The sequence below is a fragment of the Chionomys nivalis genome, chromosome 21, assembly GCF_950005125.1.
Source record: "Chionomys nivalis chromosome 21, mChiNiv1.1, whole genome shotgun sequence".
Lineage (NCBI taxonomy): Eukaryota > Metazoa > Chordata > Mammalia > Rodentia > Cricetidae > Chionomys > Chionomys nivalis.
This window is the reverse complement of record NC_080106.1, coordinates 9473347-9493743: the sequence shown is the minus strand read 5'-3', so window position 1 is coordinate 9493743 and position 20397 is coordinate 9473347. Positions and strand designations below refer to the sequence as shown.

At 53.8% G+C, this 20397-nt stretch overlaps 1 protein-coding gene across 1 annotated transcript; it reads right to left on the bottom strand.

Moving 5' to 3' along the window:
• Window positions 1-146: 146 nt before the first annotated feature.
• Window positions 147-11749, bottom strand: Cibar2 (CBY1 interacting BAR domain containing 2). Its single transcript, XM_057753441.1, has 9 exons — window positions 11635-11749; window positions 8899-9133; window positions 7030-7098; window positions 6844-6945; window position 6493; window positions 4277-4386; window positions 3168-3281; window positions 2009-2110; window positions 147-1286 (listed from the first exon to the last, which is right to left on the bottom strand). Exons 1-9 carry the CDS (start codon window positions 11652-11654, stop codon window positions 1170-1172), a joined length of 870 nt encoding a protein of 289 aa, XP_057609424.1. The 5' UTR covers window positions 11655-11749; the 3' UTR covers window positions 147-1169.
• Window positions 11750-20397: the final 8648 nt, after the last annotated feature.

Genomic DNA, 20397 nt, shown 5'->3' with positions numbered 1-20397 from the left:
AAATTACCTTTGAAAAAGAAGTCATATTAACTTGTTTTCACATATCTGTGAGGACCTCACGCAATACATAGTCACATCACGGGCTTTGCAGAAATAGATAGCCCCACCCCCCGTCTAGACTCAGAAGCTGGGCTAGAGTTTGCCTGAGGACAGTGTGGCCTGCTACTTGGACATGTGGGGTACCTGATCACCACCTGTCATATGGGGCCAAATTGGGGTATCCCAGGAGCGAGTGCTTTGGCTCAGAGAGGAGGCAGGGTCGGGGGCACCCTGATGCCAGGGGGTGATCAAGCCTGTGCTCACCCAAGTTGTCTGTGGACAGAGTGGTAAAGGACAGGGATACCCTTTCACCCAAGAGTTCATTGATCCAAGTCTAGGACCTATCACGTTCATGGTGGCCTCATCTTCCTAGGGAACAGATCCCCTGAAGAGTGTGCCCAGGGATCACCTCACACATGCTCCTGGAGGTGCCCACCCACCCTCTACCTACCCTCACTGTGGACCTCTGTGTGTTTATGGCCCCATGGCCATTGTATAGATCATGCCATGTCTGTGTAATGGCTGAGATTTGTGCCTATCTGCAAAGCCCGTGTATTGAAGAGTTAAGTCCTGGGGTGCAGAGCCTGAAAATGGTCCTTGTGGAGGGGTTGGAAGGCTACCACCGCAGGGGCCCTGAGCTTACAGAAAGGGGCATTTGGGCACAGACTTTGGTGCACTTAGGGAGAACACCGTGGCCACAGGAACAGGCTGCACGAGCCAGAAGCTGGACAGAGGCCTAGGCTGCCCGTACCTTCCTGCTCTGGAGGAGCTAGCCCTCCAACACCTGATGTGGATGGCAGCTTCTGGGCAGGGCGGTCTATTCTTCTGCTGCTTTAGCCTCCCCGTTGGTGGTACTTGACCGGGAAGACCCCCAAAACTAATCCACCACGCCTTAGCATTAACACAAGTGTGGAGACTCCTGTCCCCAGATGAAGGCAGGAAACAGGCAAAACAAGGATGCAACCAAGAGTCACATGTCTCTCACTGACACCAGGAGTAGGAGTCCGCAGAGCAGCCTGCTGTGCCGATAAGGGAAGTGAGGCTCCAGGGATCCCTGACCTGAGGACACAAGCAGAGCCCACCAGGGTCCAGGCCAGCCTAGGCCTTCCACCTGCTGCTGCATCCTCTTCCTAGTCACGGTGTCCGTGCTGCTGTCCCTTGAGGTCCTCCAGGGGGATCTCCTCCACAGAGTCTGCCTCGCTCTCCTCCTCGTCTTTTCCCTGGTGTGCCACGGTGCTCTGAACGCTCTGAATGGCAGAAAGAAAAGTCACAGCAGCAGCATCCAAACCAGGAGTGGTGGTGACGAGGAGCTGGACAGGTGACTCTTCTGTACCACTATAAGGAGTGACTATGGCCATGAGCCATGTAGTAGGTGAGACCAAGAGAGGGCATGACTACCGGCCACGGAGAGTGCACTGGGGAAAGCCCAGTCTCTTCACTGTGCTTAGAAAAGACCTTCGTGAAGCTCAGTGACAACCCTTAGCAGTGTCCACCCCCTCACAGTGTCCACCCCCTCACAGTGTCCCCCTCCCTCACAGTGTCCACCCCCTCACAGTGTCCACCCCCTCACAGTGTCCACCCCCTCACAGTGGTCACCACCTTCACAGTGGCCACCTCTCTTCATTGTGACTCTAGGACCATTCCTGCCCTGTCCACTTCCTTCTTGCAGACCCTGCCAATCTCCCCGAGGTTGTTGGCCTAAGGCTGGTGACAGGGAGCCATTCCTGAACCGTCAGATGACATTTGCTGTGTGTGCCTTATTCCTAACGTCTGAGAAGTTCTGAATCTGGCCCAGGTGGGATCCGGTCAGACCCTGTCACGCCAGACCTCTGGGGTGGTGGCCCACGCAGGCGGACACGAACAGTCCCACCCAGCAGTGTTCCCACTGCGCCAGCTGTCAGCCATCCATCCGTTCTCCTGGTTTCTTCACTTTGTCCTGGATTGACTCCCATGATATGTAAGTGCTCACCTGGCTGGCAAGAGGCCAAGGGACAGATTGAGAGGGGCTGGTGTCTGTGGGTGGCCGAGCTTCACCATGGCCATAAATTCCATGCATCTTGGCTCTGAAGTCCTGCCAAGGAAAGACCAGGGTGAATGGATCCAGCTTGAAAGCACAGGAGTAGAGTAGGAAGCAAAGATAGGAAGCTATGAAGCCTCTCTGGGCACTTCCTATTTGCTATTTTATAGACCCTACAGCAGCCCCCTGAGGGGGTGCTCTAATCCCATCAAACAGATGGGCAAACTGAGGCCAAAGGCACCAGGTAACACAGGGAAAGCACTGGTTAGACATTGCTCTCCACCCCTGAAAGAATATTGTAGAGCTGGGACTCGGGCCACATGCCTGTAATCCTAGCCCTGAGGAGGCCGAGACAGGAGGATCATGATTGAGGCTATCATGGGCCTTAAAGATGAATGAAGCTTTGGGGAACCTGGGGTTCTTCTGTAGTCTTCTGTGTGGTTTTAAAGCTTATGTAAAAACCCTTTGATGGATCTTCCATCTCCCATTCTGTTCTTGAGTGGCAGCCTTAGCGGGTCACCTGTACCATCCTGGCAGGAGCACACAGAGTGACTTCCTCTTGACCCCGTGTCTCAGGCTGCTGGTTGGTGGAAACCATCCACCACAGGGAACCTGGGGTAGGTGTGAGGCTCAGTCACCAAGCTCCACACCCACTGGACCCCCACACTGCCTCCTAAGGCACCTTTACCCTTTCCCTGTGTCCAGAGAACAGCTACCTTCCATCAACATCTGCCCACACAGAAACGTCTTTGAAATAGCCCGGCTCCAGACTGTGACCCAAAGCCACAAGATACAGAGACAGATGATTGGCTCACAGCGTTGGTTCAGGGACCCGAGCTCTGCAGATAAAGCTTGCTGCAAATCTAATCAGCACGCCTGGGGACAGTCAGCGCTTGGAGCCGAGAGCTGAGTGCCAGCCACAGAAAGCTTTTGTCCCAGCTGTCTCCAGTACTAAACAGTCCTGTGATGCTGAGTAGGTGACATTCCAGGTGACCAGGAGAAGAGTTCACGACGGGGTGGCATCCCGACCAGCTGTTTGAAGTAGCTCATCAGAGCAAGCCCTCAGGCTAGATAGAAACCCACAAAAGCACAGTCAAGCCTGGGGACCTACCTGCAGGTCTCGCTCCAGGTCGTAGCTCTCCAGGGTCCTGAAAGCACTGGAATACACCTCCACTGCCTTTGCGTGGAAGACCATCTCGATGGTCACAAAGTCAGAGAAGATTCTCTGCGAGAGAGAAGCCTGGTCAGGGTAGCAGCGCCACACAGGGTCACACTGTGGATGCCGAGCAACATCCCTGAGTCTTTTTAAAATGGGGGGACAGCTCTCTACCTAGAGGCAAGAAGACCCCACTGGTGCCAAGTTCCTTTCACACCCCATTAACAGTGCCCACTTTTGGAAAACCTCCTAATCGAGACACCAGTTCCTGGCTTCATTCATTTATATACTCACTCATTCACTCCACAAATACTTCCCAATTACCCGCAACTGCCCGGGCCCTGATGGATGGTCTGGGGGTCTAGCTGATCTTCTGTACCCCAGAGGTAAAAGGGGTAAACCCAAGACAGAGACCTGACCCAGGACACAGCATGTGCTAAGTCCCTGGGGTAGGAAGGAACATGAGCCTTAGCTTTGGGTGGAGGTTGACCTTGAGACAAGATGAGCCAAGGGTGTGAATGCCAAGACTAACAGATCAGAACTGTCTGTCAAGAGGTTCCTGAGGTTTAAGGGTGGAAAAGAGAGGATTGGAGGGCAGGGCGGACAAGGACATCTGTGGTCAGTTAGTCCTGTGAGAGCAAGTGGGACTTGACCTAGTATCCCATGATGCTGAGCGGGTGGGGGTTCTGGTGGAGATAAAGGAGACCCTCCCTGCCTCACAGCACCCCAACATGGCTGCTTCCTAAAAGGGCTTTTAGAGCTTCAAGGGGGAGCTAGGTGGACACACTTGGGAAAGAAGAGCAAGCTCAGGAGGGGACAATGGGGACAGAGCTGTGCCTCAGTATTCTCCCAGTCGAGAGCTGTGTCAAGAGCACTGAACGGCTGGGTGAGGCCAGCCCACCCTGAGCAGACAGGCTGCCACTGCAGCTAGGATCAACTCTCCCCAGAGCCCTGGCCTCTGAGGGCTGTGCTGTCACACAGTACGTGTGAGCCTACTCTCAAACACGGGAATTCACACCTGTTCACATGCGTGCACACGCTCACACAAGGCTGCCACTGCCTACCCGGAGGTCCTTCAGCTTCTGCTCCTGGAAGGCATCCACTGTCTCTGCCAGGTGATGGGTAGAGCGGTTGGTGTCCACAGAGGCCCTCTGTGCACTGGTCTCCGCCTGGGCTCAGGGACACAGGAGTAGAAAGTGTCACAGGGTGAGCCTGGCCCCGAGATACTATTCTGGGTCGTTCTCAGTCCTACCATCTCCTGTGGGGCACTTTCTCCCACCTTGGGTGGTCTCTTGTTAACTGGGTCATTGAAGGAATAGTCAGACAGACATGGTGAAAGGGTGTTCGCTGGGGCTGGACAGACCTGCTGTTTAGCTGTGTGACCTCAGACAAGTCACTTAACTTCTCTGGGCTCAAATTTTCTTGCCAGTCGGGAGGCAGTTATTCTTGCAAAGTTGGGAGAATTGGATGGTAAAAGGTGGAAGCCACTCCACAGGGGAGCCCATATTCGGCATGTGGGGGACTGGAGATCCTCACAGTCAGCTCCAGCACTGACAGCAACAACCGTCATTCCAAGACAGGCACTTGCTCGTCTGAGCGTTACTCAATGGCGCTTCCGTGTTTGTGAAATGGAGCTAGGATCTGGTCCCCAGTAAGGGAAGGGAGCAGGGATCTAAACAGATGGGTGACCAGGGGGTAGGAGAACTGGCAGGACCTGGGATACAAGTCAGGTGCTTGCTCTAGGCTGAAAGCCATGCTTGAGCCCCTCACTTCAGATGTGGTGCTCCCCATGTTATAGAGTGGACATCTAGAGATGTCCACCTCCTAAACCCTGTGTCCTGTGTACAGGTCACCAGACATGGTCTTCAGGTGTGGTGCTCCCCATGTTATAGAATGGACATCTAGAGATGTCCACCTCCTAAACCCTGTGTCCTGTGCACAGGTCACCAGACATGGTAAAGGGCACACTAGGCCGCAGTGGCCTGTGGGCTGCTGATTTACCTGACCTGAGGTGTGTAGTGATCCCGAATTCTCTGATAAATCCCAGGAGTGAGCTAGAGGGGAACTCGGGGAAGGTGTGACTGCACAGGAAAGGTGTGGGGAGGGGACAAGGACTGAGGGGCCCAGTGAGACTGTGGCCTAGATGCTGAAAGAGGTGGGGCCAATACCCTAGGTTCCCAGAGGCAGAGCCTGCCTACTCATGATGAGGCCAGAGAGCTCCTCGGTGGATTCTAACTCCTGATCTAGGAGAAGAGAGAGAGACAGAGACAGAGACAGAGACAGTGACTGTCTGTCATGGTGACACCCTCCTACAAGGTCAAAGAGAAAATATGACTTAGGTCCCTGAAGGGCCACTCTGAATGAGGCTGCTTTCACAGTGACAAGCAGGACAGAGATGACTAGCCCTCTAGAGTCCTGCACCAGCTCACAGGCAGGCTGGTGCCATCTCACTGAGATTGGCATTCATACCCAAGCTTGCCTGAGTTTGCTTGGGTAGTAGGGCTGGAGCTGGCAGTGGTTACCTTGTGATCAGGATGCAGGTGACCCCATGACTGGGTGGCTTGCTTGACAGAGCCCAGACCTCCTGACCCTCAGCAACCACCCTCCCCTTTGCCTCACCTTGCTGTGCTGAGCCCCGTGGGCACTGGCCTCACTGGTTAAGTCTCACCCACCCTTCCATGAAGTCTTTGTTACCTGTATAAGATGTGGAGACGCTGCCTGCCCAGGTGCAAATGTAACGCACATACTCACCTGGGACTGAGGAGGGCTGTTAAGGTTTCAGATGAAGCTAGGTGGCCTGCAGGTTAGGTAGGTGCCCTGATGTGGGATTCCCCTCTGTACGCTATGAGTATGTTTTAATACCATTGGTTAATAGAGAAGCTGCTTTGGGCCTATGGCAGTGCAGAATAAAGCCAGGTGGGAAATCCAAACAGAGATTTAGAGAGAAAGTAGGCAGAGAGGCAAAGAGAGGCCATATAGCTACCGAAGGAGACAGATGTCCTGAAATCTTACCAGTAAGTCATGAGCCTTGTGGTAAAATATAAAATAATAGGAGTGAGTTAATTTAAGATGTAAGAGTTGGTTAATAAGAAATCTAAGTTGTTGGGCAAGTGGTGTGAGACAATTCTGTATTCTGTCAATTATGTTCTAAATAAATGCTGATTGGCCAGTATCCAGGCAGGAAGTATAGGCAAGATAACCAGACAGGAAGTAGAGGTGGGGGAATGAGAACAGGAGAATTCTGGGAAGCAAGAAGCTCCATCCGCAGTCCTGCCCAGACACTGAAGAAGGTACCAAGCCACGTGGCTAACATAGATAAGAATAATGGGTTATTATAAGTTGTAAGAGCTGATAAGAAGCCTGAGCTAATGGGCCAATCAGTTTATAACTAATGCAGGCTCTCTGTGTGGTTTCTTTGGAACCTAGCGACTGTGGGAACCAGGCAGGAGAGAAACCACAGGCAACAGCCAAGATGTGTTGTAATTAGTTTCTGTGTGATTATTTCAGGTCTGGGTAGCCAGGAAATGAACAAGCAGTCTCTGACTACAGTACCCCCTTGGCAGCCCCAGGTCCCCAATCCCTCCAGTGCACTGTGTGGAATGGCCACCCTGCCTAGCAGGAGGAAGGATACAATCATTTGTCGATCTGAGGGTGACTTCTGCCTTAATTTCTCCAGCTTTTCCAGTTGCTTGATCTCATTATTTTGGACACGTTTACATTTCTTGATATCTGCCTACACAGAAAAAGAGGGCCGTTTTCTAGGGATCTCAAGGGGCCAGGCCCCACTCCTGCACACCTTGAAGTGCACCCAGCTCACCTGGGTCTGCTTTATCTGGGCTCCATAGAGCTTCAGAGGGCTGATGACCTTGGCCTCCAGCCTCTCAACCTGCAGAGCACATGGGACAGAGTAAGAAAAACAGAGAAGACAGCTCTATGACCAGCTACCTGCACCCCCAGGAATGGCGAGGGCCTGGCCTGGCCCTGCCATGAGCTTTTTCCCACTAAGCCGGCATCCCCAGCTATGTGCTGGGACAGTGACTGTGGCCCAGACTATCTCAGCAGGTTAGTGGGACCCTTGCAGAGCCTGGGAGGATAACAGCAGGCACAGAACTTGTTGTGACTAATTGCCTCATCATAACCACCATGACTTCCCCGTCACAAGTGCCAGAATAAACCCTGGTGGGGGGCAATTCTGTATTCTGTTAATTACATTTAAATAAATGCTGATTGGCCAGTAGCCAGACAGGAAGTAGAGGTGGAGAAATGAGAACAGGAGAATTCTGGGAAGAAGAAAGCTGACTCCTCCCAGTCCTGCCCAGACCACTGAAGAAGCAGGATGTGACCTGACCCACTGAAAAAGGTACTGAGCCATGTGGCTAACATAGATAAGAATAATGGGTTAATATAAACTACAAGAGCTAATAAGAAGCCTGAGCTAATGGGCCAATCACTTTATATTTAATGTAGACTTCTGTGTGATTCTTTGGGGCTAAATGGCTGTGGGAACAGGACAGGACAGAAATCCCAACAAGCAAGGCCCCCTCCTGTTACAAAACCCTTCCCACCTTTGGTCATTCTGTCGGGTGATTGAGTGAAGCAATGACAAGCTAATACACCCACAGTGCCCACAGGACCCTGAGGTGGTGCTGCTCTGGGTCTTGAGGCTTCACCAGCAGCAGAGAGTCCCGGGTCAAGGCCTGCGGAGGGCCAGTATCTGGGCAAGTCAGAGAGGTCTGTCTTCCTGTCATGGCTCCTAGCATCTTGGGGATCAGACGTGCCAAATGAACAGGAGTGACTGGAGCGCCACTAGGCCATTCTTTTCCAGTGCCCTGGACCCTTGAGAGGGACAGTGTCATGGTAAAGGGTCATGAAAGGGACAGACTGACCCCTTCCTTTCAGAAAGTTCAATTACAATTCCTTTCTTTGCCCCTTTAATGTCCAAATGCTTTAAGAACATAATGTCCTTCTTGGGTGGCTGTGTAAGCTCTTTCTTAGGTTTAGGGCCAGCTCTCAGCATGGAAGGCAGGGAGGAAGCCAGAGGCTTGCAGCTGGATGGGGATGCTGGCTGGCACTCAGTTGCCCAGCACGGAGCTAGAAGCTTCCATTTTCCCACTGGTTAGAGAAGGGAAGGGTGCCTCACACCCGTAACCCTGGCACATAGGAGGCTAAGGCAGGAGGCTGGCCTTGAGTTCCAGGCCAGACTAGACTGCAGAGTGATCTTGTCCCCTCCAAGAGGACAGTGGGCATAGGCAGCCACCCAGTGACCATGGGGCATCCCCATGTACCATCGGAGAAGCACAACAGCCTCTTTCAACTACAGTTACCCTGTATCCCAAGAGCGTGCACCTGCTGGGCTATCTGTGGGTGTATCAAGAGCTGTCTGTCACCCAGCCTGTGCTATGTGGACCCCTCTGTAATGTTCAGCCGCAGCGTTGCATCTTCCTCTCTGCCAACCACACAGGATGTTTCTGAAAAGACATCACTCCACTGCCTCTCCTTCATCTTCTCCCTACATCCAGGAATCTATGGCCCTCATGGGGCCCCCGATAGGCTTCCAGGTCCCCTTGACTGGAATGGTCCTTGTCCATCACACTGAAGCTTTCTAGCTCTCCACCCTGTCACCAGTGTGATCCTGAGGGGAGAGAATGTTCCAGCTCTCACTTCTGACCCTGGCTGCCATGCTCACCTCTGCCTGCCGGTAATCCTGCACTTTGGCCAGGTCCTCGGCAAAGTCTCGCATGGTAGCCCGAAGCTCCGGGTTCTCAGTGTTGGCAAAATCCATGAGCTGCTTCACCAGCTGGTCGGCCTTGTCACGCAGCCGGGCTGTCTTGCGCGTGTAGGAGGCCAGCAGCGAACAGAACTGACCGAAATACCTCTCAGCGTTGGTCACAGTGTTCTCCATGGCCTTCACCTGACTGTCCCTGGGTGGGGGTGAGGACACCAAGTGCAGACAAGGTCACAGTCCCTGGAGTCACTGTACCCACCTCTCCAGTGTGGCAGGCACCACCCAAGCACCTGATCCCCAAGCACCTGGTCCCTGGGCAGTTCTAAGTAATAATCCTTGGGCCATTGAGGCAGAAGACAAGACCTGCCTGTGCCCCATGACCCAGCAGCAGTAGATGGGACTCAGGTGGGGCCTCTGTCCCTGGGGCCTGAGAAGGAGTGCAGCACCCCACACTCTCGTACATTCCACTGTCTCAACTGCAGAGGCTGCTCCTCCAACCCTCTCCACTCCCATGGGCCCTCCCCATGCTGTCCACTCTTCCTCCCTTTTGAGAAGCTTTGGGTTCAATGAGTGACCTTTGGGGGAATCTATTTGAGACTAAAAGATAGTTTGAGGCCTGGAAAAATGGTTTAGTGGGTTAAAAAAAAAAAAAACTACCAAAGACCTAAGTCCAGATCCCCAGTTAAATTGTGGGGAGGGGCTAGAGAGATGGCTCAGTGGTTAAGCATGCCTAATGCTTATAGAAAAACCCAGGTCATAACCACCTATAACTTCAGCTCTAGGGGATCTGATGCCCTCTGCTGGCCTCCATGGGCACCTACTCTCATGTGCACAAATCCACACCTGTATACACACATAACTGGCATGGTCATGCATCCAGCACTGGGGAGGCATCCAGCACTGGGGAGGCAAATCTCTGTGAGTCTGAGGTCAGCCTGGCCTCCATAGAGAGTTTCAGAACAGCCAGGACTACACAGAGAAACTGTCTCAAAAACAAAACATGCACACATTATTCTCTCTTCTCTCTCTCTCTCTCTCTCTCTCTCTCTCTCTCTCTCTCTCTCTCTCTCTTAAATATTTATTGTGTATAATATTCTGTTGTGTATATCTGCAGGCCAGAAGAGGGCACCAGACTTCATTACAAATGGTTGTGAGCCACCATGTGGTTGCCGGGAATTGAACTCAGGACCTTTGGAAGAGCAGGCAATGCTCTTAACCACTGAGCCATCTCTCCAGCTCTCTCTCTCTCTCTCTCTCTCTCTCTCCCCCTCCTCCTTCCCCCCCTCTCTCTTTCTCATCTCTCTTTCTCAAAAAAAGTCAAGAGTGACACCTCATGCACTTGTATGTAACTGTAGTATTATGGGGTGTGGAGACAGGAGGATGACTGATTTGCTCTCTGCCAGCCTAGTACCTGGTTCAGTGAGAGACTCTGTCTCAAGGGAATAAGGTGGAGAGTGACAGACACCAAGCGTCCTCCTCTGGGCTCTGCACAAGTGTGCACAGACACACACAGCCAGCCACATACATGTTATAGACACACAAATACACAACTTATTTTTAAGAGGACTGTTTTACACACCCTCTCTCCTTCCCAGTCTCTTGTTCCTTACAGTCCATTTGGTACCAGGGGTGCTCCAATAGGGAGGCATCGCTGTAGACAGCCGTGATGACTCCCACTGGGTGCGGCATGCTCAGGTGTGACATACACGGTGCCATGTCCCCACCAAGCTACCTGGAGAGTATTTGGGCCCTCGCACTCCCATTCTTCCTGGTTGGTCCCTCCTCCCGCCCCACCAGCCCTGAGCTCCTTGCAGACTGCCAACCACTACACTCCACACCCTTGCCCTCCCTGACACACCTACAGGGCTCATGCCACCTCTCCCATGACCCATCCCTGTCTGTCCCTGTCCCCTTCCGTGTAACCTACCCACACCTGGGCTCAGTGATAACACAGGGACTCAGCCTTCCTAGAGTTCAGGGGCCTGCTGCGGTGTCCGCCTCCTTAGGCTCCCCCCACATCCCTCCTTCCAGTCCCAGGCTGTTGCTGTCCTTTGCAGCTCTGACTTTCTAGAACACGAGCCCCTCCTGGATCCCCTAGACCTGTGAGGAACACCATCTCCTAATGAGCCTTAACTTTGTAGTTTACAAACGCTCTGGTCACACTCCCCTAGAAGACATTGCTTTTAAATCAAGTAAACTGAGTTCCAGAGAGGCAAAGCGTTCTGTCCAAGGGCACACAGCAGGCCGGACCCCAAGTCAGCATCACTCACACACAGGTTAGACATGCAGGTTCCAGGCTCTGGGAAGCAGGCCCCTTGGGGTGAGACTGGGAAGCCAACTTGTAAGAAGTACCCTAGGTGCATTCAGGGCACCCGGCCTCTGAGCCATAGGGAGTCTCAAAGTCAATCAGAGAGGGCAGATGACAGTGAGCCTGGGGCATGAGGCAGAGCATTGGGCAGGGCACCCAAGGGCGAGGTCTGGGACCTGAGCTGTCAGGGGCTTTCTAGGAGGCACGAGTGGGAAGCAGAGAACAGACCCGTGAGTGGCTGTACCAGGTCTCCAGGCAGCAAAGGCGAGGCAGGCAGATTGGATCCTGGAAACCTCTGTGGTCCGAGCTCTATCCTCCCTCCACCTAGAAGGGATAGCCGGGCGCGCGATCCCGCCAGCAATTCCCTCCCAGCAGCGCAGGCTGCTCACCTGGAGAGGACGACATTCATTGTGGACAGAGGCAATTGCCGCCTTGATCTTGGGGAATAAGAACAAGGTCCCGGGGGTTCCCTAGGCAGAGAGAAGTCAGCCAAGGCTGGGCCCAGCTGTGTGGTCTGGCTGGGCTCAAGGGACTTTGCTGCTTGGTTGCCAGGCAACGGGCCATCCCAGGCAAGCCCTGGGAGGAGCCCTGCTGGTTGCCGGGCAACCAGGGCCTCCCCTGTGGGGTGAGGAGGGCTTGCTTTGGGCTTAACTGCACTCTGAAATGGGGCGGGGTGGGGGAGAGGGTAGTAGAGAGACTCCACATGTTTTCAAATATGGAACTTCTTGGGGTTCCAAGAGCCTGTGTTCACCAGGGGAACAGGGAGAGCCCTGAAGGCAGCTTGCCTGGGACTTTACCCCGGGTCCTGGCACAATATGTGGGCCCCAAGGCAGAGGGCCAGGTGGGCGGGACCTAGGAGCTGGTGTTGTTGTCAAGGGTGAGGTGGAGAAGTAAACGGTAAAGGAGGGGGCAGCGGGGGCGGGGTGGGCAGAGGACTTGCCTGTGAATGAGAAGGAGTGAAGGGCAGTAGCTCAGAGCAGCGCTTAGCATATCACGTGGTCCTGGGTCTCCCTGAGTGTGCGACTCCCACCCATAGAGTTAGCAAAGGTGACCCCAGTGTCAGAGCACTGAAACCCCCACCACCCTAGGTGTATTTTACTCATGGTGAGAGGTCTATGTGTCACAGCCTGGCATTTCGCATAAGATGCAAAGCTGCCGGAGTCATGCCCAGGCCTGGCGGTGGAGGCGGGATGCTGATAGCTCCCTGGGGTGACTGTCACACTGGGTCGGCTTTTTGTGCGGTCCAGCTCTTGCCATGCTGGTATTTGCTTTCAAACACTTATTAAGGCAGGGACTTTAAGGTCAGCTGCACCAGGTTCAAATTCCACACCCCAGCTCTGCTGCGTGACCTGAAGCAAATCAGCCTCTCTTGAATCTAGACTATTACCTAATTAGGGAGATGGAGCCCCTGGCAATGTGGTGAAGAGGTAGGGTAAGCAGGGCACTGGGAGATTGGTGCCCGTGCAGCTGGCATTCAGGAGCATCCCTGTGTGTTGGTCTCAGGAGCACCTGTGCTATGTTCCCTTCTGGAGGGCCAGGTCCCCTCAGACAGCATACAGACAATTCTCTGCATGTTCTTTAAGGTACTGTGACTTCTATTTGGGGCTATCACGGCCCTTACTGTCCACAGGGGCTCTGCCAGTCCTGTGGTTTTCTCTCTGGGTAATGTCAGGTTGTGGTGCCTACAGCCCCAAGCCCTGTTCTACCCCTTCTACTCTGGGCCTTTTGCTGGGCTGAAAAGAGTCTCCCAAAGCACACGTCCACCCTAGGACTCGGGACATAGCCTTATAGGAAATGGGGTCTCTGCACATGGGATGAGCAGATGCGTCACTTTGGCATGGGAGGTGGGGCTCACTCAGGGGCTACTGCTTCAGCCTGTAGAGGAGCCACTCACACAGGGCACCTGTTCTCCTCCTGTGCCCCTGAAGACCCATTCACTGACTGCTGGTGGCTTTTCTGCCTGGTGGCGGCGGGGGCCGGTTGTTAATGCCCCAAGGATATGGCCAGATCCTGGGTGCAGGAATGGGCTGAACCCTGATAGCCAGAACTGGCCTCTGATAGGCAGTGAACTGGTACATCCTTGCATCCGGCTGTCTTCCAGTAATCAGCTTCATCTTAGTCTGTCCTGTATTATAGCATGTGACCACCAGAGGGCAACAGAGACCATGCTCAGATTCTCCTGCCTGGGGCGGAGGGACCGCAGAGGGTACACAGGAGGCTGGAGACACACGAGTGACATAGGTGTCATGGGCAGAGTGTGTGAGGTCTTGTTCACTGGAAGCCTTGAGAACCTCATGGCTTTTGAAAAAGAAAAACTGCCCTGGGCTAGGCATAACCAAGACATCTGGTGGTCAAAGAGGGTAAGGCTGGGCCTCCAGTTGCCAACCCGCAGAGTCCAGGGTGGCCACTGGAGGGCGCATGCTCCCTGTCCTTGTCAGTTTTGCTTTGGTCTGTCCTTTTCCTCTTTTCTGTCTCTCCCTGTTACTCTTTGTCTCTGTGTCTGTCTCTGTCTATCTGTCTGTCTGTCTGTCTGTCTGTCTCTGTTTCTATCTCTGTCTGTCTGAGTCTCTGTCTCTTTGTCCCTCTCTCTGCCTGCCTTTGTCTGTCTCAGTCTGTGTGTGTGTGTGTACCCCAATAGATGAACACATTGCTGAGTCATATGGGACAGGGACATACACTATGAGACCCAGCTTGCAACTCAGGAAGGCAAGGGCATGCATCCTGGTCACTTCCCACACAAGAGAGGAGCCCAGCTACCGTCTTATGGTGGCTGTGTTCTCCACAGCTACATGTGTACTGCGTGGGACCCTGTCATAGCTGAGATGATTTTCCCTCCAGTCTCAGGGGCATGTCTCACGGCAGTCCAGGTCCCTCTCTTGTTCCTGGGCCCCTGTGGTGTCTCTGAGGCAGTCCCTGACAACTACAGTCTTGAACAGTTAGGAAAAAAGGAAAACCTTGAGCTGTGTCCACTTTGAAAACCCAGTGGCAACTTCAACGCCCAAGGACAAAGGCCAGGAGGGACTGGGATCACTATCGCCCTGGGTCCAGAAACAGAAAACCCCAGGAAGACTCGGTGAATGGAACCTGAGGGCTCAGGTGGCCCTCGGTTAGACTCTGCCTTGTCCTCAGGTGTGGTGTGTGATTTGGGCAGTTACTTTGCCTCTCTGGGAAGTTCTGTGGCACCCTGGAGCAGGAGCCATGGTCTGGGAGCCACGAGTGTTCACCTCACCTGCCACCATCCTTTTGGTGATTCATGGGTTCCTAACACCTGCTTACAGTCCCTGCCTGCTGTGTGACCCTTGTCCTCTGTCAGCCTACCTCGCTGTCATGTTCACCTACTTATTATGAAGGGTTTCAATACACAGGACAAGAGAAACCAGACTGGGATGTGTATGCCTGCCATCTGGGTCCTCGCGGGCAGTTTTTGAGAGTTGAGCGCTGGACCATCCTAGGCCGTATGTTCAGATGGATGTGATCTGTCACTGGGGGAGTAAGAACTAAGTGCCTACTGTGTACACAGCCGTCACCAGGCACTTGGGCCATGTCTGCGAGAGAACAGCAGGCACAGGGCCTTGTGTTCACTCAGAGAACATTCTGTCTGGGGAAGCAGGGGATCCCAGCCAACAAGATGCTTCAAACAGCCACGCAGATCTCAGTCTTTCTCTCTGAGCTCCTGCACCTCAAAGTGGGAAGGTCTCCATGGCAAATGTCTGATAATATTCTGGGGGTTGCTTCCTCAGAATGAGGTCACAGGGCTGCCTCCAGAGAGCAGAGGGCTAGAGTCATGCCTTTATACACTGCCCAATCTTGGGGCATTTCTCCACAGCCAGGAACTGGGGGTGGGGGGGTAAGAGGTAGAAGACACAGAGCTTCCTCCACAGGAGGCCCTACTGTGTGAGCTCAGTTTCTACCTCAGTGCTGGTGTGTGTGTTTTAGACAGAGTCTCCCTCTGTAAGCCCAGGCTAACCCTGGTACCTGAGTTCCTCTTGCCTCAGCCTCCAAGTTCTGGGTGGAAGCATGCCAGGCTCTTGTTTAGCTTGGGTTAACCCTGTGGCCCTTCCCTGCCAGCAGATGGTGAGGGTTGTCGATTTTGGTTTATTTTTGAGGCAGGGGCTCAGGTGTGCCAGATTGATTGTGAACTCACTATGTAGCTAAGGCTGACCTTGAACCCCTGATCTTGCTACCTTTACCTTCAAGTATAAGATGATAGGCTGTGTGCAATTGATAAATATGGTCTTGTGGTTGGCATATGACATGTAGAAGCTGGGGTTCCACCACTGTCCAGCTATGAAACAGAGGCCCTGCTTGGTACCACACAAAGTCAGCACCCTCTGTGAATCCCCCAAACTAGGAAGCAAAGCCTCCTTCCCAGGGTGTCTGAAAGCTTGCAATGATAGTCAGGCCAGCCCACACAGCCTCTGGGATGACAGAGAAGCCCTGAGGTCAAAAGTGAGGCCCATGGGACACATGGCAACCTCTGACTTCCTCCTGGAGCTCGGTTCTCATCTGCCCAGTTTGAAATAGCTGGTGATTTTGTGCTGGATCCTGACTAGTCACCCCAGCCCATCTTGGGGACTCCACAGCCAAACTGTTTGATTCTAATCCCAGATATGGAGATGATGAGGTGACTCACCAGACAAAGGAGTTTGCAGCCAAGCTTGATGATCCGAGTTCTGTTCTGGAGATTCAACCATAGTGGAAAGAGAGAACCAACTCCCGTGAATTATCCTCTGGTATGTATGCCCACACATGCAATATATAGCTGGATGTAAAAGTTAGATTCCAGCTCCATTGCCTCATAATTGAAGACTGTGGCCAGCATTGATTCTGGACCTCAGTTTTCCCATCTGTGAAAAGGGACTAGTCAGGTATCTCTTCCCTCAGAGAATGGGGACAGTATGGGGCACTTAGGTAGGCCTGGGTACAGCCCCTGCTCTGCACATGTCACTGCATGGTGACTACTCTGATTCCTCTCCCTGTGTCCCTAGGCTGGAGTCAGGGTGGCAAGCTTGGGCAGGGAAAGTGGACGATGGCCAAGACAAACTCTGCCGACTCAGGAAGCTCCTGCAGAGGCCAGCAGCCACTGTCCAAGTCACCTGTATCAGAGGGAACAAAGAGTGACCTCCCTCAGGCCTGGCTGCACAGGGACATGTCCTGTCCCGAGGTTTTACACAAGTTTGTCCTTTGAACTGCAAGTGACCCTTGGCCAGGCCCTCTCCCCACTGGCTAGGTTGGCTTATCTACTAGGGGAGCAATTCACCATGCTAGGCTCCATGACATCTCAGCTGTAGCTGGGACCTGGGACCAGGGCCACAGCCAGGCCACCACACCAGGCTAGCATCCTGGCCCTGCTCTCTCTCTGCTTACCCCAGGACCAAATCTGTCTAAGGCGGCCATGTGGAGGACGGTGCCTGGGCAGCAGGCTAACGAGTATTTGTCAGAGCTTAGAAATGTCCCCGGGACAGAGGGCTTGGTGTATACCTGGCTATCAGATGACAAAGGCCCTTTGGCTCTTAAAGCAGCCAAGGTTGGCTGTGGTCAATGTGATGACATTGCAGGACGTTTCCACATCCACCCTTCAGTGTGTCATTGTTGACCAGATCTCTGCACTCAACCCTTGAACAGCACAGTGCAGGGCAACTGTGTGTGTACCTTTGCTGGGTTACTGTCTAGCCAGGAGTGATCTCAAACCCCTATACCCCAAACTAGCCTAGAACTCACAATCCTCCTGCCTCAGCTTCCCAAGTGCTGGACTCATAGGCCATTGCCCCAGGCCCAGTTGCTTTCAGGCCTCCAAGGATCTCTGTGCTCATGGTCCTGTAACATATGTAGCTGCTGTATGTTTGTATGTTGTGCATGTATGCACGGGCAAACAGAGGCCAGAGGAAGGCAGTGAGGATTTTGCTCCACTCTCTGCCTTGTTCCTTGAGCCAGAGTCTCTCAATGAACCTTGATTCATAACTTTTTGGCTAATCTGGCTGGACAGCCAACTATGGTAATCCTGTCTCTACCACCATAGTGTTGTGGTTATAGGCATACAGGGCCATGCCAACCTTTTACCTGGATGCCAGGGATCCAAACACATATCCTTGCGTGCTCTTATCTACGACTCCCATCTCCCAGCCTCTTTACTCCCTTTCTGCAGACTTGGTAGCTGCGGCTTCAACCAGCCACAAATTTTAAAAAAATTAGGAGGAGGACATAGTCTCATACGCTGAAGTTGCTCTCAAAACCTCTGTGTAGCTGAGGATAACCTTGAACTTCTGATCCTCCTGTATCTACCACCTGAGTGCTGGGATGACAGGCATTTGCCACCATGCCCAACCCAGGGCTTTGTGCATGCCAGGTGAGCCCTCAACCCCGTGGAACCACATCTTAAGCCCAAAATGTATTTTTAATTGCATTCATACTGCACACCAAGGCTTTTGATGAACGGCGGCTAGAAGGTTCATGCAGGTGGTTTTGTGCAGGTTGCTCACTGTCTAAGTGGTAGTGATGACAGCTACTGTGCGCCGAAGCACATGCTGAGCGCTTTACCAACAATGCTTCCCCATCCTTTGTCAGGAACATTCCACAGGCCTCTCAGCCGGGCATGGAGTCCAACCTGGCAGAGCTGCCCTGGGCAATCCCAGGGCCTGAGTCCTGGCTAGAGCCCAGGCTCTGTGCTCCATTGCTGGTCCACATGTAGGGACGGTTGTTTTTCCCTCCTGCCCAGAGAGCAGGGATCTGCTATCCTTTTCTGCCGTTCTTCTCTTCAGTCCCTAGTGCCTGGAATTGACCACTGTGCTACCACCGCAGTATATTCGAAGGAATGAATGAGGGCTGGAGCATGCCCTGGTGCCAGGTGCTGAAATGACACCATAGGGGGGCCTGGAGGCCCCTCCTGGCAGGTGGAAGCCCACTATTAGCCACAAAGGGTCAGTGTCTCCCTGGGAGGCCTGTCTTAAGGCTGGGTGGCAAACAGCCCAGAAGGGGCCTCAGGGTGGGGATGGCCCCTCCCACTCGGTCACCTAGGCGCCTAAGCTTCCCCCAGCTGGCCCTGTCTATCTCAGGCTCCCCAGCCACCAGGGAGCTCCAAGTAACATGGCTCACCTTTCACACAAGGAACTCCCTCCTTTGCAGCCTTTTGGCATCTCCCACCCCTCCAATCTACTCACAGTCTGGATTGCAAGAGGGAAAAGAGAGGTGGGGAAGTGTGTGTGTGTGTGTGTGTGTGTGCGCGCGCACGCGCGCGCACATGTGCACATGTGGCAGGGGGTGGGGGGCAGACTAGCTGGGACAGGACTCAGGATGTAGAACACCACCCTTGCCACCCACAGGCTCACCCCTGGCCAGGTGAGGAGTCTTTCCACATGCCGCAGCTGTCAGGTTGGGCTGCCTGCTTTAGGCAGGGGGCCAGGGAAGGACACTGAGCCACAGACAAAAGTCGGGGCAGAGGCGCTCATTAACAGTGCTCTGTTATTTCTTCTCATCCGGGGTTGGCTAGGTGCTGTCAGACAGGTGGTTCTCCCTACAAGGGAATGTGTATTCACCATGTTGCCTGCCCTGGGCTTCTGTCTGTCCCCAAGGGCAGTTTTGTCCTCACAGACATACAAAGACACCGTGTAAGCTGGCGGCCTGGCTCCCGCCTCTTGGCTACTCTGATACTCTCCATGCTCCCACTGGCCCACAACAGGAGCAGTACCCTGTCTTGAGTGCAGTTGGAGCCTGGGCTGTGTTAAGGGATTGTGTACGCGGTGTTTCTTTCCTGGCACCTTATATCATCGCGAGAAGACACCTTTCTACTGCGAGAAGCCTGGACCACAGATGTAGCACATAATGAAATTTAGTGCTGTGGACCCTGACTGGGTCCAGAGGGATCTGTTGCTCGTTCCGACTCAGGGCAGTGCTGAGGAGGATGCCCGTCACTACACGCCCCTGCGCACACAACAGTTGCTGGAGGTGGGCACGTGTGGGTGCCGACTCAGATGCCCCTCTCCAGGTGGTCTTATCAGGCAGAAGCATGGGATCTTCACCTAACCTCCCTTCCAGGGGAGACTTGTTCCCAGACAGACCCCTCAGGCGGCACCTCTACATCCCCAGGGAAGCCCACACCCACCCGGCATCTACACAGACACAGGTAAGGGGGCTCCAGAGAGCAGCTGTGCTCTGAGCGAGGGGAGTGGTCCAGGCCCCACCCTGACCTCACCCGTCCCATCCTGCTGCTACCGTAACCTTCGTTTCCCCAGCTGAAGCAAGGGTGATCGTCCTGCCAGGTCTGTCGTAACAAGGCCAACAAAGCAGTCTAGAACTCGCCCAGGGACCCGTCAGCACACAGTAGGTACTTAGTAAGCGAATCTTCTCCCGTCACCTTGCCACCATGGCAGACGAGGATTTGTAGGTAAACAGTAGGTACGCAATAAGTTCCCTCTTCTGCCTTCTTGCTGCTGTTGCATATGGAGGCACACAGGCATACAACAGGCACTTAGTATGCACACCTTCCCTGTCTGCACATTCTGTAGCATGACATTCTAGAGCTCCATTCCCAGAGACCCCTTCTCCCACTCCCATGGTGGCCCTGGGCCCTGTCCTGCCCTGGGATGTTTCCCTGCTCCATCTGTTGGTGTCATGAATATCAAGGCAGCGAGAAAGCCGGCCCCAGACTTGACGTCAGCACCCAGCCTAATTGGTCCTGGAGCCTTGTGAGTCTCTGGCTGTCCGGTGTGGAGCCCGTGGTGGCGGTGGGAGGTGAGTGCTGTTTGCACCCGTGGCTTGAAGTGAAGGCTTTGTCTTCATGGCTCTTGGCACAGACACCTCGCCCTGGGCGCTCTCTCTGGTGTAGAAATCTGACTTATCACTTTTCTTGGGGAGAGAGAGGCATAAATATTTAATTACCCCACTGCTAAGAGGCCTGGTGGAGCCGGTGAATGAAGGGCTGGCTTTCTCTTCTGGAAGGGCCACTCAGGGTCCTGCCAGCCAGCCAACTCCTCCCATCCTGCCTCTCATCACGGCGGGGGGGTGGGTGACCCTGAGCCATCAGGCCCGTCCATACCCACACCTTGTGGTAGTGGTGAGCTTGGGTCAGGTCTCAGCTCCCACGCCCACTGTATTTTCTTTAAAGAGACATGGGAGGCAGTGGTGGTGGGCGGTGGCAGGTCAAGTCCCCTGGCCAA

Coding starts and splice junctions, on each gene's coding strand:
- Cibar2 (XM_057753441.1), bottom strand. CDS start 11,654: ATGAATGTCGTCCTCTCCAG. Junction 2,111..3,167: donor ACCTGGAGCGAGACCTGCAG/GTAGGTCCCCAG, acceptor TTTCCTTGGCAG/GACTTCAGAGCCAAGATGCA. Junction 1,287..2,008: donor CTTGGCCTCTTGCCAGCCAG/GTGAGCACTTAC, acceptor TCTGCCATTCAG/AGCGTTCAGAGCACCGTGGC.